This window comes from Strongylocentrotus purpuratus, unplaced genomic scaffold (assembly GCF_000002235.5).
Source record: "Strongylocentrotus purpuratus isolate Spur 01 unplaced genomic scaffold, Spur_5.0 spur5_contig_845, whole genome shotgun sequence".
In the NCBI taxonomy this organism is placed as follows: Eukaryota; Metazoa; Echinodermata; class Echinoidea; order Camarodonta; family Strongylocentrotidae; genus Strongylocentrotus; species Strongylocentrotus purpuratus.
Window position 1 is genome coordinate 1,517,875 of NW_022145552.1, and position 19,092 is coordinate 1,536,966.

Consider the following 19,092-nt stretch of genomic DNA (forward strand, 5'->3'; position numbering starts at 1 on the left):
TTTACGAACACATTTAAATGCAATTATGAATATTTCAGCAAAATGGAACTGTAAAAGAGTAATAATAACATGAATTATATACATGCAACTTATATAGAGAAATCTTATATACATTTATACATACAAACTACAACAAGTAATGGAATAACAATGTTTGGAACAACAATAATACAATATCTTAAATTTATATACATACTGTAAATACCATAATATATACAAATTATTTTCAATGTTAGATACAGGTGGATGGAATAACATATAAAATACATACATTATATTAACATACAATATATTATATCTTCATCTTATTGAAATCAAGTTGTTTGATCTATATTTCACTCTTAACATATTTTTCAAAATGCTTGTTCTATCATTATTACATTTGCAGATAAGGTAATGGATGAAGCAAAGAACTCTTGCCCCCCCCCCTCCCCCCCCCCCAAAAAAAAAATAAATAAAATAAAATAAAATAAATAAATAAATAAAAAAATTCAATGATCTCAACACATAAGTTTTCTGCAACTACAAAAAGATGGAACATAACTCATAGCAGAAGGGATTAAAATGCAAGCAACTCCCACTTCCCCACCGAAATTCTGCCATACTCAAATAATTACCTTAGTTTGTATTTCTGTTCAGAATTTCTGACTTAGTTGCATACTGAACTTAATTGGCCTGTGAACTTTCAAGAGGAAAAGAAACGGAAGGAAGTACAAATCGGTCATGAACTACCTTATGTTGAGATGTTCACAGACTTCCTTCCACATGTGTTTTTACAAGTTATCATACCTTCCACACTACAAATTAGGAATCTCCATAGCCAAAATCAGGGATATAATGCTTCTTTACAGATGTTTTTTAGAAGAAACAAAGAGGAATGAAGGGTTCATAACTCTAGAAAAATAGAATCACTCCTCCAAAATAGGAAATGTTAGCAGTAATGAGTCTTTAATAGACCGTTTCATAGATAAGGTAAGTACAAATGACCCCCAAAATATCCTCTTATCTTTTAAACATGGAGACGTCCCATTTTGTAAATATTTTAGCATTGTCACTTTCAAAGGTAATGTAGGTACTTCAAGACAACTTTTTGTTTGCCCTCTTGAAAATAATACTTCCACTTGCCTATCATAGAATAACCCATCCGTGCATACATGAATAATGATAACCTAAAAATGTCATGAACAGTTATCGAGTATTTGGGTTTTACAGTTATCATTATTATCATTATATTTTCAATACAAGTTGTGCATGTTCAACATCATATCACTGCATTTAAAAAAAGAGTCATGTCACGGCAGGGGAGGGGGGAGGGGCTCATCAAACACATTAGGTAATCAATGGTAAGATAGAGCACCAGCAACTTTGTAAGATTTCCTTCAGTGTTCTAGAATTTTCATGTCACATTTAGCAAGACTTGTGGGCAACATTTCAATAAGCCTTGATGACCTCCATCTACTGCGGCCCTTCAGGCATCCTGAGGATGCCTTAGAAGATTTAACCATAGATGATGAAAGACAACAGCAAAATCAGAACTTCAAGGTTCCAATGTTCATTCACCATGGAAGTGGTGTTGCATCGATGTCATACACTAAGAGCTGTACCGGTAACTACATGTATGAAGACTTGATCAAAACTAATCTCTCTTTTTGTGTCCTTTGAGCAGATTGACAAACACCTCAAGCACCTTAGCGTACCACGACGCTAAGATTCCATAGTACAGCAGACCGGGAAACAATGCCAGAAATATAGCTGAGGGGGGAAGAAATGAAAGACACATAAAAAAAAAGAAAGAAAATGAGGCCTGAAAATTTACTCTAGATACAAGTACACACATTGAAATGGCCGATTTCACAAACTTTCTACTTGTATTTCACGTAGAGGCAGAGGGGCTACATGTTTGTTCACTATTACCTATTTAGGTTCTGGATTTTTCATTGCATACAACTTGATAAAGTGTTTGTCTAGCTAGCTTTTGAAATAATTTTACTTTTTCTTTTTTCTTTCAAGCACATCGTGTGTAGTGATAGAAGAACACATACACATAAAGGAAATTCAGGAAACATGTTTAAATTTGAAGACACAAATTTACTCACCATTGCAAAGTAATCAAATTACTATGTGATACTAAGTTATACTTGTATCAAACAAAGTTTTGAGGCTGACATGCCTCTCACCTAAATAATGTGAAATCCGTCCAAATATATGCCCATTCCTTGGAAAATGATGTTTGCGTATTTAAATTTAACAATATTCTCGATTTATATAGTGCTTAAAACGAAATACAGTCTTTAAGCGCTTTACAGATTTCATTACCCCTGTCATCGAACTCATTCACACACTATGTGTACCTTCTCCACTCCCTGGGGAGTATTCCTACCAAATGGTCACCATGGGGGCATATGGCAATTACCTACACAAAGGCTTTCGTCATCCTACCAGGTCCCCATTTCTCTCCTGGGTATGGAGTGGCAAGTGTAGACTAATGCCTTGCCTAAAGACATTAGTGCCATGTCAAGGATTATACACGTATATCATAATTAAAAATTATACTCACTGGATAGATATGCTAGAAAGAGACCATGGATGGAATTGCCCACAAATGCAATAGTTAGAAGTGTCACTGAAGCTCCGAGGAAGTACTGTATATCAAACAGGAAAAAGAAAAAAGATAAATTTAAACCTTTTCTGATGGTGACGTTAAAGGTCGGTCCCCAGACGTAAATAATCATATTTGATTGATACATGTCTGTAAAAACCCAATTACACACACACACACCCAAACACTATCAAATCATTCACAAGTTTCTCCAAAATTGTAATAACTCATTTGTGAAAGAACTTTTAATACTCTTCCATTTCTAGAGTACAGTAGGGTTACATTAAAAGGGGAGAGGAGAGGAGATACATCATCAATTTTTGAAAGTGTCTTGAGTTTTGCTTTTCTTGATCACTTGCAAATTTCATCTTGAAGTACATAATTATAAATAATGGGTTAATCCCATAAAAAAAAAAAAAAAATCTGTTGCTAGTATCAACTTGAGCCGTAGAGCATATATACTCCTATTGTATTAAATGACATTTCATACAGATTTTGATAAAGTTAAACATTTGTAACTCCTGCCAATGCTTTTGAAGAATTGTCAGTTTTACAATGCTACAGATTTAGAAACCACCATACAATTCATTTGCTTGCTAGGGAGGGTAAAAAATGTTTATCTTACTTACATATTTGGGCTTCTTTTCTCGTAAGTTTAGAATCCACCTTCCAGTTGACATGAACATCTTCTGTGTGTTGAGCAGTTTACTGCAGCATTTTTCATACCTCCTCTGTTTAAATTCTGACCTAAAAGTGACAAGAAACATGAAATTCAAATCTCAATTTCAGAGTGATTCTACCTATGTTGTAATGTACATTCTGCATAATATCTCTACTTCCTCAATCTGGTCTCTCTTTTAAATGGAGCTAAATTCGCCATCTGTCAAAACAAAACAATTGTACTGAAGTTGCAGTGTTTGGAGAAAGACCATGAAAAACAGAAGAAGAAAATTTGGACATTGAATGATGATGATGAATACAATCGTAACCCAGCGTTCATCCAATATCTTTCTAAATTGGAGCCTGGAGCAATTAATCACCAAAGCATTGCCACAGATCTTCCCTCTCTTTCTTAAAATCATGCAGCACTGTTTAATAGCTTTAAAGGCCATCTGTACTAGTTTCACTAGGTGGGATTAGACCACCCAGGGTGGTCACTGACAGGTGGCTATCTCATCAACTCAGCTCTCAATTAACATAAGAAAAAGAGGATCATGGGGGACCATTGGTCACCGATTAGGCATTGTTTTCTATATAGAGGGAGCAAGTAGCTACAAGTAGTACAGTGGGGGTTTAAATATACTGTAACCCTCTATTATTATTTTGTATCCATATCACGCATACTAAGAATCTTGCAACGACAATGGTCTAAATGAGGTCACATGACAATTGATAGATTGCACATCTCGGTGGCTGTAGTGTATTAAAGTGAAAACTATCACATTTACATTGTGTGTGATAGACTTTTTTTTACTGACGCAGCATACATGTAGACATACACCTGTACACTCAAAGGTAGCAAAGCAAAATGTAGTGGCGCTAATAGAACGGTCCCTAGTCTGGACAGGAATGCAATGAGCATGATTGTTGAAAATCATAATATTTTCACTTAGAGATCGTTAGGATATGAAGCTGGCAAATACATGTACTACAGTGAAACCTGTCTATAAAGACCACCCAAGCGAGACAAGAAAAGTGGTCTTTACAGACAGGTGGTCTTTATGTACAGGTTCTTTTAGTACATATTTCAATGAGAAACCATTTTCAAGGGAAACAAAAAAATGTGGTCTTTGTAGACAGGTGGTCGCTATAACCAGGTTTGACTGTACCTTGATTTGGCTTAATTTTACACAAACTTTTATTCAGATATGTACCAAAGGTTTCTTAAATTCACAAACATCATTAATTGTTACACCTTTTGCGCCTCTTCATGTCACTACATTTTCCTAAGCTACCAACATCTCAGAGCTAATAGGTTATTACTATTAATACATGTATTATTAAGTATTTGGCGTCACATGTGCCTGGGAGGCGAAAAGCGAACTGAATCAGTCTAACCCTCCTACTGGTATAACTGATTGTGGGTGTGCAGGTGGACCACTACACCCGGGTTTTCCCTACACTTATACAAATAGTACAGTGGGTTCTTAACATGCAAAGGTGGTGACTCTCCTCTACACAGGGCTTCCATTTAATGTCCTATCCGAGAGACGGAGTGTTTTCCAGTTCATATAGCCTGCATCTATGAAACAAGGGGAGGGGCACGTTAACACACAGCGCAGGGTTATGCCATAGGTCAAGCTTATGCCTACCATGCTTGCTTCTTGAAGTATTCCTTGAAGACACTGGGTACCATGAAGTCTAGAAGGCACACCGTCATGATGATGAGAGACACTGTGGTAAGGATAGAGGGCTGGATCAACCAAATCAAGCTACAGTGACATAGGGGAAAGAAGAGAAATCCTAGTTATTAAGATGATAATGATCAGTGATGATAAGAATGATCATAATCATAATAATATTGACAATGATGATAATGATTTAGTTTATTCAATAATAAAAATAATATTAATAGTATATAATATAAATGATAATAACAATAATAATAATAAAATGATATGATGATGATGATGATGATACTACTACTATCAAACACATAACTCATTGTTCATTTTGACTTTGAGAGGCAGGATAATACATATATTTAATCACAACAACTGTGATTAAATGTCCACTTCTTATGGTGTGGCAACTGCCACTTTATATTGCAGCATGATAAATAAGAAATTGTTTGTAAGCATAGAGCCACTTTAGGGATTCAATAAGCTAAACAACTTACTATACAACAATTATATTTACAAAATTGATTTTGAACATATTCTAGACATTTTAGGGAATAAAGAAGCAGGGCAGCTTGTCACACAACCGTCATAAGTACAAGTTCATAGACATCCCATTCAAATGTGTGTATTAAGTTTAACATGTGTTTCAATGGGATGTCTCTGAACTTGTACTTATGACGGTTTCATGAAACGCAGCCCTGGGGCTTACATGTAGAAGACAGTGATTGCAGCACACATGATGTACGGGTAAGAGTCTTCGTCCCATTGTAACCACGCATCTGCGCGGACTATAATGTGCTTCCAGTCAGCCAGCGAATCCAACATGGGATTAAGATCATTCACCTCGGCCTCGATCTCCTGTTTGGAAAAATAATTTATGGTGCAGGAAGAAATTACATTATCATCATTTTCTTTAACAAAAGTAGATCTAGTCTAGTACTATAATATAACTTCTACTTCCATTCTTCTATGCCACAACTCTTCCATGCCACAACTCTTCAAAAGCCTCTTTCAGCATCTAAACAAGGAAATTGTGGCGTGGTGTCTCTCGTAAGTTGTGGTACTGGTGGTCACAATTGACAAGGCACTACCTATTAGGCCTACTACCTACATGTACATGTATCTTCCACTCTTTTTTAAAAAATATAAACAAAATAGTATGTCTATAGACATCTAAAACTCTAATACTGAAAAGCAAGAGCCAAGAGACAATTGAACATTAAAGGAACTTGGTAACATTGTTCAGATGAAAGAAAATGCCGAGGGAAATTAAGCTATAGTGACTCAAATGCTAGATGTGCAACTTAAGATAATCTAAAAGTTTGAGTGAAAGCAGACCATTATTAATGATAAAAATTGGGAAAAACTGATCTGATCGATTCCTTAATTCTCCCAGCTATATTATTACAATTTTTAGGTGAATGGATTAATAGACTACCTGTGTATGTAAATCGTCACAAATCAATGAATTGGCCCTAGACCCTACATACCATTCCAGTCATTAAGTGTTCCCCCCTCTTCTTCTTCAAGATAATCTGCCTCCTTCAATACTGAAGATTCTTGCAGATGCCGTATACTCGGCCTGATTGGGGTGTGCAGGTGGACCATTACACCGGGGTTTCCCCCTTCTCTTATACGAATAGTGCAATGGGTTCTTAACGTGCAAGGGTGGTGTTCCCCCTTCTCTTATACGAATAGTGCAATGGGTTCTTAACGTGCAAGGGTGGTATTGAAAGATTTGTTAAAGCCTGTCTTAACTCTTATGTCTTATTTTCATGGAAAAAACGATTACCGGTAGGGAAATTCAAAAATGGTTGGGAGAATTTACTGATAGAGGGTGTTGCACAGCATGACGCCTTCAAAGAAACCAAAATATCTTTGTGATTTTAACTTTATATCTCCTGGATTTTTGCATGTTAGAGGGTTAGTAATCTACTCTAGAAGAAATATAATTAATAAGTAACATTTCATACAAAAATTACAGTTTTTTTTCATCATCCTGTAACAATGTTACCGAGTCACTTAGACCCCTAGAGTAAAGGAGCCGGTAATCGGCCAGCTCCAGTTTTCGGCCGATTGGTTGGATGCAAGGTAAAATCCCTCTAAAATACATCGCAAAATAGCATAACACATATCCCACACATACCATACCATGCCAGTGTCACTGAAGAACCACATTTGCAATGAAAAATATATCCTAAAATATCACATTTTAGCGATGTAATCGGTGGTCCCGCTACCCGAATCTGAAAAATCGAGTATCTTACGCGTGTCTGTAAGAAATATGGGTACCATAAAATGAGCTTTATTTCAAGTATTTTTCAGATTTAGAGCCCGATTTTGTGCTAGTCGCAAGCTCAAAAGTATCTCATCGCATGTATTAAATCAATGCAGCCGCACACCGCAACGCACACACGATATCTCTGTCTAATTCAGATTCCAATATCCGATCACCGCAGTACTAGTTTTCGGCCTGGCGAGCTCCGGCGTTGGATATCTGCTCCGCCCGCTAGTGCTATAGATCAGCGCGGAAACGCACGGCGCGTGCGCGCGCTTCCTATTTACTTTGTACATGCGGCCGAAAACTGGTACGCTATGCCGAAAACTGACTCCGAAACAGTGAAAATTGAAATGAATATTGTCATGGCAATTCGTGATTTTTTTCTGGGATTCTTGTTTTGTTTAAATAATAATAATATTTGCTTCATGATTTGAACAAAAAATGATAATAAATAGGAAGTAAAGACTAAAGGGTCCAAAAAATAGGATTTTGTCTTAAGTGGCCGAAAACCGGCTCCTTTACTCTAATAAGATTAAGAGAATGAATGAAAGGGAACAAAAATAAAAAATGACAAGTGCACGTCATATGACGGGCACACACTCTCACTCAATTCTCAGGCCCAAATTCACAAAGGAGGGTTAACTTAATAAACTTTAAAACCTCATTTACATAACCCATGGCCATGATGGTTTCATGATGGACTCTGAGCTCTGTCTCACACATTGCACACCCGGGACGCGTTATTTTTTTATGCGGCACAGATTGGGGCATGGCGCGTGTTAAACCTATGGGAAGTATGTTCTTTCCCTTCTGAATAGTGTCTGCACGTACGTGAGACTAGTCATGTTCGCTAGCGCATTAGCGCTGCGAAGAAGTTTGTATATCCATCGCGAACTATTTGTTTAGATAACATTCCTCTTCGTCAGTTCAGTTAGTTAAGTTTTATTGACTAATTATTGTGATGTTCTCCTTATTCATGTGCTGCCTCCTCTTCAGATTTCCAATTTGATTTTAATTGTTGATGTAATGATTTTCCATGCGGTAGTGGATTACATGTAACACTATTAAAAACAGACCTCTACTACTTATACTGTCTAGTACGCACACGACCAGTATTAGTCTGGAAATCAAGACCCCTTTTAAAAAAACGCCCCAATCTGTGCCGCATAAAAAAATAACGCACCCGGGACCCCGCCGCGCCGATTCGATTTGTAAACATGGGAGATCTCTGTGACAGCGTATGCTGCTGCAGCTGCACACAGCACAGGAGCGGACGGGATATTTCCTTGTTGACGCTGACGCAATTCGCAACCGACAAAGTTAGACTAATAATTATGAATTGCCAATAAAACGAGTACCTGGTAGATCTCTGCCGAAATAAACATCTTACCATCTTCAGCTATCTAATCGCTTCTTTTTAATGCAGGTGAGGGCCACAGTTGCAATGTTATGACGCCTGATCTGACAGCACTGGTAACGTCTTGACTTTTGTTATTATTATCGTAAAATTTTCTAAAAACGAATGAAATACGGTGGCTTTGATGAGCGGATAAAAAATGAAAAGAAATATAAGGAAACGCATAGAACAAGCGGCAGTCATATGGTTGCACGTGCACAGCACTGTAGCTGTACTAGTCTGTAAAGCTGTATAGCTGAGCTTGAGCTGAGCTGACTGAATAAAGAACTGGATGTGTAAGTGTTACTGCTGAATATGTGAACCCTATCAGATGAAGTAAGACTAAACTAAACGAAAGCTGCGCTATAGTCCTACTGTACAGTTTCATGATTGGAAATAGATCTAGATAATCTCAATAACCATCAATGAATCATGACGATAACTTTAAATTATAATTAGGTCTAATATTGACTGTGTCAGCTCAACTGTGATGTGTCTGAGTCACTCAGTTAAGTAGGGACTTTTAGATTTACATGACGAGAACGTGGACCGCCATGTGTGACATCCTTTTAAGGTAATGTGACGTACACATCCTTTTAAGCCAATGCCGCGCACGGCCCAGTGCCTCACACGCAGCAGTCCACGCTCTCGCGCGTTGTGTAAATCTAAAAGTCCCTTTATTGTTTATAGACTGCGACCCTTGTGAGTGACATGAGTGACCAGGCCTATAAATACTGGTAATATATGACTGAGCAGTGTCGCTTTTCACATGATCTCTTCGAAGATTGAATTTTGCATGTGGTAATGTCAGTTGGTAGAGCAGTGCATGGTCTCGTAATCCGGCGACCCAGGTACCAAGTCGATACGTGTATGCGCTAGTGTCCTTTGGTAAGACAAAAATCCTCATGATTACCAGGTCACTCGGAGAGGACCTAAATTAGCTGTCAGTCCTCCGGTTGCTTACGAACGAGCATTTATGCTTTCTCAGCAGTCATATACAAGATGTAGACCCTACTGCAGCTGCATTACTTTATTGCATGGCCATGGGCTTGCAGTTTTAACTAGCTTTTATTCATGTGGGTAGTATAAGTTGAAGATCAGGACTGTTAATTATGTTGGGTTTGAAAAGGGACAGAAAATAATGAGAAAGTGAGGAAGTATTCTTTTGGTTTCATTTACGGTAATGGAGGTAACCCGGCCAGACAAAAACAAAGTGAACTATAAAATAAATCATTTTAAGGACAATAGATTATAAAGGTCGATCACCAATCCAAAAAGTTTGATCTTCTTTGTCATTTAGTTCCCAATTGTTTTGCCTGTAGTGGTAATGCGGTATCAACTATTGACTATAGTGCTGGCTGCGGGTACTCCTGTTTTTTAGGATCCTTTGAAATGTTAAAATGTGTTTATTCTTTTTTATTTGTAGATTAGAACTCAACAATGTTTGAAGCTGGCAACATGCTTGGTCGAATTGCAACACAATGCAAGATTGATACTGGACTCTATGCAGACTCAGTAGAGTGGTGTCCTACCCCAACTCTACAGGACTATGTAGTCTGTGGGACGTATGAACTTCAAGAAGATGCAAGCACAGGCAATGGTCAAGCTCAGGTATGCAAGGTATTTATGGTTCAAATTCTGAAATAAATATCTCATGATTGTTTTCTTACGTTACTATAATGCCAAATCATGAGTTAAAAGGAGAAAACATAATACAAAGCATCAAACTTGTTGTAATTGATAACCTACTTTCATGTCTGCTTATAAACTAAAAACAAAATTATGGTGTATGTCTTATATTTGAGTTAATTTTAAAAGCTAAATGAGCCATAAATCAAAACCTTAAAATGTGGCACCTTCTCTCTCTCTCTCTCTCTCTCTCTCTCTCTCTCTCTCTCGTTTAATCTCTCCTCTCCTTTTTTCTTCTCTCCTGGTTCTAAACCTCCCTCCAATATCTCTCTTCTCCCTATCCCCTTTTCTTAAATTGTATCTCAATCTCCACCCCCTCCCCCTCCTGTACTACTGTCCACATCTTCTGATTTCCCTTTATTTGTCTTTATCATTCTCTCTGCTTAATATCCCCACCCCTTCCCCACTCTCTCTCTACTAATAGGATTCTGAAGATGAAGCAACAGATAATAGAAAAAGTACCAGGAAGGGACACCTCCAACTCTACAAGCTTCAAGTGGAAGAAACGTTATCATCAGATGTGAATGGGACCCTTGAAGAAGTTCAAAAGATTGATATGCCTGGAATTTTAGATATCAAATGGTGAGAATGGGGTACAAATACCATGTTCCATATTCAGCTGATATATGTCTCTAAATGAGCACTGAAATAATGTCTGGACTAAAATTGTAAACAAACATCCACCCCCCCCCCCCAAAAAAAAAAAAAAAAAAAAAAAATATAAAAAAATAAAAATAATAATAATAATTAAATTGAAAGAAAGGAAAAAGAGAGGGGGGAGAGATAAAGGGGGAGGGGGGGGGGGGGGGGGGGTAAAGGTAATTTGAAAGGTGTGTGTGTTTTGTTATGATGACAGAATTATTTCGGAAGGCATTGCCTATACATAACATGATTCACTTATTTTGTATACAAAAACGTAAGAAAATAGCTGTATAGCAATATTTTGAAGGATTTCTATGTCAAAGTATTTTATATATATTATGTATGTATACTTTATTTTTATTCTTTGTAAGTTTGTAAAATGTGAGCAAAACAAATTTTCAATATTGGACAATAAATTGAAATAAAATGAAATGAAATTGAAATGATAAACTCAGTTGTAAACTTAAATGCCTACAGTAGCTACATATTGTCAGAGAGTAGATATCAAACCAAATCTATGTCACAGGTAGCAACAGTTCATCTAACAATAGAATGATAATTTGCTTTAAACTGCATGATTCCAAAGGATGAAAAGGTTCAAAAGGGTCTTAGGATGTGGCTGTACTCAAGTCTGATTGGCAGTCATAAGCTTGCAATAATTGTATTATTTGTTGATTGTTTCTTGTAGGAATCAACATTTGACTGATGGCAAAACACATCTTGGACTAGTTGATGCAGAAGGGGATCTACAACTCCTCACACTAAATAAAACAGAGGTAGCTAAAATCAAGTTGGTATGCTAATTACCCCCCCCCCCCCCCCCCCCCCCCCAAGGCTTAACTGCACTGCAGAATAGAATACCTCGCTAAGCATCAGTACAATGTACTGGAGTTAGGGGCAGAATTGGAGTTTCAGTTAAGGTAGGGTCAGGGTGATTTTTTTAAGCTGGCTTAACCTCGAAATAACTTGCATCCACAAGGGCATTAAATTTGAGTGGAGTCCCTCCCCCCCCCCCCCCCCACCACACCCCTTCCGCTGCTTGTAGTTATTTTGCTAACCATAGGATTGCTTGTAGTTTGTAACTTTGAGTTTCATAACCGGGATTGTGTCCGCACAGTCTGTAACTAAGAGATAACCTTGAAGTTTAAAACCATGACCTAAACTATAAGTTTACAGATTGTCTTGTGAACCTGACTGATGACTATTAATTTTTTGAATATCTTGTGCTCTCTTGCAATATGGCAGGTAAATAGTCAGCTGATCCCTTCTTCAAAAACAAACCTCGGACAAGATTGTCTTGGTCTGAGTCTTGACTGGTCGACTGGAAAATACGCTAGGTAACTTTATGACTATTAAAGTGACAGCAGTAATCGTGAAGAAATTGTATGATTTTATTTACTAATTGATTTACTACAATGTACACGATCACATGATTGATGATTCGTGATTATTCAAAAGGTGAAATGCTGCACAAGCCTTTTGTTCATGATACAATGACATTCATGTTACTTTTACCAGTGGCAGTGTGTTTCAATGAAGTCTTAGCTGTTATATGGAGATGGATGTCCAATTTTTTTGAGAAGTATGTCTCAATAAAATCAAAGAAACTTTATTCTATGGACTTGCTGTTTACATTGAACCACTGAATTTTGGTATCAAGCTTCTACAAAATCAATATCAGGTGGGAAACCTGTTTCAGTCATTGTCGTTATTTCCCATGTAAAGGACACGGTGTGATTAATTCCCTCTTGGGTTTTCTTTTGGCATCCCAGTAACCAACCAAGTATTATCTGTAGTGACTCAAAGGGGAGACTGTCTCTGTGTACAGCACAAGAGGGCGCTTCATCGTTCGTAGTCCAACAGCAGTGGTTGGCACATGGCTTTGAAGCATGGATCACAGCATTTAACTACTGGTCTTCATCCGTTGTTTACTCTGGTAATAATCCTACATTTATATTGTACACGTATCCATCCGAGGGGATGCTCAAAGCAATACCCTGGCTTTAGCCCAGCTGCCCTAAGGGACTCGAAGCAATCAAGAAATTCCTACCAGGTACCCATTTTACATCACCTGGGTGGATGAAGAGCGACAATTGTAGATTAATCGTCTTGCCAATGTCTCCTAGTTAGTAGAAGATTCATCATTAGGAAATAAAAGAAAGAAAAGAAAACATATTGGAGAAGTTTTATATGCATTCTCTCAAACTGCTCTGCAAATACAAGATACAAATAGATAGTGTATGTACAGCATTGCATACAAACAAGTCATAATAATAATAATAAAAATGGTGCTTATAAAGCGCTTACCACCAAAGTCTCTAAGCGCCATAACAAACAAAATACATTGATAAACAATTACATATTAAACAAAAATTACATAAGTCCCTTACTTTTTGGTTTCTAGTTCTCTATTTTTATCTCTGTCTGTGTTTCCCCCTCCCGTCCCTTCCATCTATATCATTATTTTGATTCCTGCCTGTCTCTTTGTTTGTCCACTCCCCCTGTATATTTTTACTTATCCATCAATCATTTCTTGTTTTTCATGGTTTTGAGAGTTTTTTTAAATGTATTTTCCTTCTTTTCTTTACAGGAGGTGATGACTGTAAGTTTAAGGGATGGGACACACGGACAGATTGCCAACAGCCATTGTTTACAAGTAAAAGGTAATAACTTCTGCATAAGCAAATGGTACATTGCTCATAGCAATTCATTAATATAGGCCTGTACTCTTGTTGTTTTCATATTTAATCTAACACTACTTGGTGGTATGTTTAAAACAGTCACATTCACTATTGACCTGTGTGGTCTACAATGATTTAAACACGTACACACCCCCCCCCCCCCATCACACAAAGCACATGTCCCCCCCAAAAAAACAAAAAAAACAAAAAAACAACACAACAACAACAACAACAAAAACAAAGGTATATTACTTTTATAGTTACATATGTATGCTTGCTTTGAAAGGAATTATGGTTTTCATGCTACATATGTTGGGCTAACTTTTAAATACCTGTTCTAGCAATCACCTGTATATGAAGACCACAATTTGTATTTCCTTTGAAATTATGCTTCTCCGATTGAAACAAATGTTAAAGAACACCTGTGTGTAAGGATCCCTTTGTGTGTCTTTTATGGTGGTTTTTCTATACAGGTTTCACTGTATTATATATTTTTTTGATATTCAAATTGATCTCTCGTTTCATTTTTTTTCTCTTTTTCTTTCCTGGAATCTTGTCCTACACCAGGCATATGATGGGAATTTGTAGTCTTCACTCAAATCCTTTCAAAGAGTTTTGCTTAGCTTCTGGAAGGTGAGTTATGAAATTTAGTGTGATTATGAAGGGTTCTTAAACTACCATAGCTCCCCTTACAAAACAAGGAATTATGAAATTAAAAAAAGGAAGGGGGAAAAAAGGAGTGAAGAAGGAAAAAAACTTTAAAAAAATAGACAGTAAAATGAATGTCTTTCATTTGCTTGATCTGTAATTGTAAACAATTTGTCCTATAATACTATGATGATTATTGCTGTTTGTTTATTGTCATCCAATATATGCTTCATGAACATTTGTCAGGGGTTCGAATCTGAGCCTGGTCCTGTAGCAAATACTCATTCCATCCAGGTGTAAATGGGCAGTTGCTGGGGGTAATAATGATGGAAGGACAGCAATGCCGGATGCTGATAAGGCTTCGCTGGGAAAACAAAATTTCTATCCTTGTTACTAAATCCTCTTTTGATAGTAATCCTCTAACATTACCATTTTTCTTCTTCCTTATTTCCAATCCTCAGCTACGATGAGAATGTTTTCTTGTGGGACACACGCAGCATGAGATGCCCCACCTCAGAGCTGTCCGTTGGGGGCGGGGTCTGGAGGTTGAAGTGGTGTCCCCTGGATGGGAGCCTTCTGCTAGCAGCCTGTATGCACAATGGATTCCACATTATTGACTGCAATGAGGCAAATACAGGTATGTCCAAGTGTACCCCTTGTGAACCATCCTGTTGAATTCCATTCTGTGATACCACTTTGCAAACTAATGAATGAGTAAATGAAATTGCTTTCCATTATCCTTAGCCGAGCTGTCCTGATAAGGTACTCTGGCATTCAAGGATATTTTTTTAAAGGGTTCCCATTTACACCACTTGGATGAAATTGGCAGGCATAAATTAATATCTTGCCAAAGGATATTAGTGTCACGGCAGGAATTGAACTGAATCAGTGTGATCCACACTCTGGTGACGTATCCACCAGGCCATGATGCCAGTATGTTGATTAATGATAATAAATAAATAAATTATTGAGTTTAAACTCCGTTTTTGATCGCTTTTGTTGCTTCATTTCTTCATCCTAATGCAGGGAATGGATCCATGTCAGTTATCGCTTCTTACATGGATCATGGATCACTTGCGTATGGAGCAGACTGGTGCAGGACCACACTTCAAGCTGTCTCCCAACCATGTGACACATTACCCACCCACAATATAGGGTCACCAGTCCACTCAGACTGTTTATTCAGTACAACTCCTTTAGCACCAGGTTCAGAACTCTCTCAGATTGAAAGCGCACCACCCCTTTTAGAGAAGGGGCTACCAGTCTCAAATACATCATCTTCTGCCAAGGACTCCATACTTCCTAGTGATCGTCTTGATGGTGGAGCACATGAGAAAGGATCACCACTCAAAAATGAAAGTATGGGATCTTATGATTGTCATGGAAGTTCTGCTCAGGATCAGACCTCAAAATCAGAACAGTTAGAACTTGATGTGAAATTATCAAAAGTGACTCAGGATTTATCCCTAGCTGAAAATATTGACCAATCAAGGCCTATGAAAGGAACAGAGAAAGCAGAATCATCTAACAGACCAGAAGAATCAAGCTATAATACAAATAGATTAATTGGTACATGTTCATTTTATGATCACCATTTTCATCTGTGGACTTGGAATCAAATGGAAACATTATAAAGTTTTGCTACATTCTTATTGTTTATTCTATGACAGTTACATACATTTCTTGATTCCTTTTTGTTTTTTATTCTATTATCTTTTTGTCTTCTTTTTGAGTCTTTGCGAAGAATTTGTTGGCCTTCTCTCTTTAAGTACATTTTTTCTCATTCAGATATCTGTCTTGTGTCATCCATGTCAAACTCCCCGCACACTATAAGATCTGATTGTGATCCAAATTTTGACAAATTTGTAATAGCATATAAACATTTCAAGTTATAAAGCTTAATGATTGAGGACCTGAAAAGTGATGAATGAAATCTTAAGTTTAGTGGATTCCAAGTGAGTCCTGGAAAAAGGAACAGCTAAATTGGCTCAGAATCATTGTGACATCAGACTATTAGTTTGATTGTCTAATATTTGAAGTCTACTTAGCTTCTATTTTATCACTTAAATTCCAGTTGTTAGTATTCCCATTACTTAGAACCTAAATAAAAAAAATGTTTGAGTAGATTTCCATATCCAATACAATTGCTATTTCAAGAAGCGGTGGACTTAACTCGTGTAGATGATTTTTTTTTTTGTAATCCAAGTTTGGAGAACACTAGAATTTGTGGTTCAGTACAAGAGAAATCAATTGTATGTCCTTGACTTTGCATGATATATCCTGGTTATATTTACCAATTGATCTTATTGAATATTACTGGTTAGACCTCCGACGCCCCCCCCCCCCCTGTAAATGCTTGAAAAATATGATTTTCAGTTTGTCACACAGAGTGATAGAATATTACCACCAGCTTCAGGAGAAACGTGCCATAAGGAAAGGTCATCATCATAAATCCCCCTTTTAATACCTGAACCCTCTCTGAAACTTGATTAATTCCCAGGTGGGGCAACAATTTTAGCTGCATGTGTGATAATTCATTGGTAATGCCAAGCAAAAGTGAAATATCATGCATGTGGACTGCTAAAAGTATTTCTTTAAATCATCTGTCTGCCTGTATTTTGTAAATTTTGCTTTTATGTTCTTATCTGTGCTGCAAAAAATGATAGCAATTACATTGATCATTTGTTACCCTAATCATGTTTTCAAAATATATCCATATTAAATCTCTCAATGGCAATTTCAATTTTAGTCTCTTGCCTCCCTGCTGTGTTACATTTTTAGTGTGAATATTGATACCTATTTGATAGCTTTGATTAGTTGGTTTGGCACATGCAGCCCTCCCCCCCCCCCCCCCCCAACAAGAACAAAAATGAAATGGCAATGGCAAGAAATAAAATGTGATTGTACTTGGAAGTGTGAAGAAAAATATTCTCTCTTCCTCAATCGCTTTTCCTCTCACTTCATTTTTCTTGTTTGGTAAATGGGTGCAAAGAGAATCTCCTGTTCAAACATTTTTACATTATGATTGATCGAGATAAAAGATCAACTTTTAAATTGAGTGTTGCATTCCCTTGTTGGAATCTCTATGAAGTGTGGAAAATATTTAGCTGTGAAATTGACATTAAAGTAGATATTCATTGAATTTAAAAACTAACTTTATTTTCATTATTGCAAAGTTGAAACTTTGATTCGACAAGGTTATCAAAATTCAATGCTTGGAAACATTCAAAGTAATGATTATTATAAATTTCAAAACGCTTAAATACAACCCCGGCATAGCACCTGAAGAGCTCTCCGAACGCTGCTGGGATGTGTGAGATCACAGTATGGACATGACTTGCACAAGCAGACGATTTCCCATGACATCTCACACATTTTCAGTGCCTGCGTTTTCATCTTCTCTTGAGTTCTTTTTCTTACTTCACTACCGTCAGGCTAAATGTATAATCTATTGCCTCGCTCTAAACCCCGCACATGATTTTATTTTAATGAAAAATGCAGCGATACAAAAAATAAAGGAATCTGTCGCTTGTAAACAAAATAAGATGCCATTGTATAGTAGAGGTGTTGTGGACGAGTGGATAAGTCGCCGGACTGTGGATCACAAGGTCCGTGGTTCAAGTCACGCCGCAGCACTAATGTCCTTTGGCAAGACATTGATCTACATTTGCCAAGACATTGATCTACATTTGCCACTCTCCACCCAGGTGTTAAATGGGTACCCGGTAGGATGCGAAAGCTAACTTATGTGGTTAGATTAGCAAGTGTGCGCATGTATAAATGACGCCTGGATGGAATGCTCCCCAGGGAGTGGAGAATGTGCATACATTGTGTGCGGGTAAGCCTGAATCCAATGACCGGGGTAATAATATACTTATCTGTAAAGCGCTTTGTGAGGGCCTCCGGTCCTGAAAAGCGCTATATAAGAACGAGCTATTATTATTATTATTATTATGTATATTCAGCTGCACACACCGGGGTATGTTCGGCGTTTCAAGAGGGAACAAATGTCCTTAATATCATTCCGGGGGTTTATCAATTTGAAAGTCTGGTTTCTTTGATTGTTAATTAACCCCTATCCTGTGTATTTACAAGCAATAGATTTTAGTTATCAGAATCGGGTCATATCCCCTTTTGAATGGTTTGACATGCCATTACTTTTATATACACTAAACTCGTTATAATTTGAGAAATAATAGCTTTGCAATTACGTTCATTCTCTATGGGATGTCGTCTGCTTGGGCAGTGTTGGTCCATACAGTGACATCATTAAAACATCGTTATTTTTCAGGCAAATCTCTCGTATATCCAAGCTGCTATGGAGGTGGTTGTATTTGTATTTTTTTAAATCACCTGGTATGTAGTTGACCTAAAACTTGTCCGATGGCCATCTGTTAGCTTACCAGTTTCTAGTGAAACATTAGTTGATGTATTTCTGATTTTCTTTGAATTTCACCTTTAAGAAAGTTGAATTTTGAAATGCCAAAATGAGTGCACTGCCCGGGAATCGAACCCGGGTCGCAAGAATGGGAATCTTGCATGATACCACTACACCAGCAGTGCTTATGACGTATTTGGAGGATTTTTAAGACTCTATCTATGGTATTTAAAAATGCATTCAGTCTCTAGACATTATTTGTAAAATTAATTTTGTATGAAATAAAAGCATAGTGAAAAATTCATTCAATTCCATTCATCAAATATATAAAATATAATTTTAAAAACCCAACAGATAAAAAACAATGAAAAAAAATTACCCTAAAAGTAAATAGAAATTGATAATTTTTGTTTATCTTCCTGGAATAAGAATAATA

General features: G+C 37.1%; 2 protein-coding genes and 1 non-coding gene across 7 annotated transcripts; 1 reads left to right on the plus strand and 2 right to left on the minus strand.

Annotated features, from left to right (window-relative positions):
* Positions 1–499: 499 nt before the first annotated feature.
* Positions 500–8,674, minus strand: LOC578490 (ADP-ribosylation factor-like protein 6-interacting protein 1). Of its 5 annotated transcripts, none has more exons than XM_778654.5 (6): positions 8,613–8,674; positions 5,651–5,799; positions 4,912–5,031; positions 3,229–3,346; positions 2,558–2,642; positions 500–1,752 (listed from the first exon to the last, which is right to left on the minus strand). In XM_778654.5, the coding sequence occupies exons 1-6, from the start codon at positions 8,613–8,615 to the stop codon at positions 1,637–1,639; spliced, it is 591 nt and encodes a 196-aa protein (XP_783747.3). In that variant the 5' UTR covers positions 8,616–8,674; the 3' UTR covers positions 500–1,636. The 5 variants fall into 5 exon arrangements, with proteins under 5 accessions (XP_783747.3, XP_011678975.1, XP_011678974.1 ...); XM_011680673.2 differs by having other exon boundaries at positions 5,651–5,796; positions 8,613–8,649; XM_011680672.2 differs by having other exon boundaries at positions 8,581–8,622.
* Positions 8,675–8,758: 84 nt separating this feature from the next.
* Positions 8,759–17,001, plus strand: LOC100893130 (diphthine methyltransferase). Its single transcript, XM_030991283.1, has 10 exons — positions 8,759–8,914; positions 10,045–10,229; positions 10,732–10,889; positions 11,638–11,743; positions 12,195–12,286; positions 12,722–12,885; positions 13,540–13,612; positions 14,198–14,263; positions 14,740–14,915; positions 15,305–17,001. Exons 2-10 carry the CDS (start codon positions 10,059–10,061, stop codon positions 15,910–15,912), a joined length of 1,614 nt encoding a protein of 537 aa, XP_030847143.1. The 5' UTR covers positions 8,759–8,914; positions 10,045–10,058; the 3' UTR covers positions 15,913–17,001.
* A 1,769-nt stretch (positions 17,002–18,770) lies between these two features.
* Positions 18,771–18,841, minus strand: TRNAG-CCC. The gene has a single exon. It is a non-coding gene; the product is annotated as a tRNA-Gly (tRNA).
* Positions 18,842–19,092: the final 251 nt, after the last annotated feature.

Excerpts from the sequence above, each read along its gene's own strand:
- LOC578490 (XM_011680672.2), bottom strand. The coding sequence starts at position 8,607 with ATGTTTATTTCGGCAGAGATCTACCAG. Across the intron at positions 3,347-4,911 it reads TACTTCAAGAAGCAAGCATG|GTCAGAATTTAAACAGAGGA; the intron begins GTAGGCATAAGC and ends TGTCACTTTTAG. Across the intron at positions 2,643-3,228 it reads GAGAAAAGAAGCCCAAATAT|TACTTCCTCGGAGCTTCAGT; the intron begins GTAAGTAAGATA and ends TTTGATATACAG.
- LOC100893130 (XM_030991283.1), top strand. The coding sequence starts at position 10,059 with ATGTTTGAAGCTGGCAACATGCTTGGTCGAATTGCAACACAATGCAAG. Across the intron at positions 11,744-12,194 it reads AGGTAGCTAAAATCAAGTTG|GTAAATAGTCAGCTGATCCC; the intron begins GTATGCTAATTA and ends GCAATATGGCAG. Across the intron at positions 12,886-13,539 it reads TTCATCCGTTGTTTACTCTG|GAGGTGATGACTGTAAGTTT; the intron begins GTAATAATCCTA and ends TTTTCTTTACAG.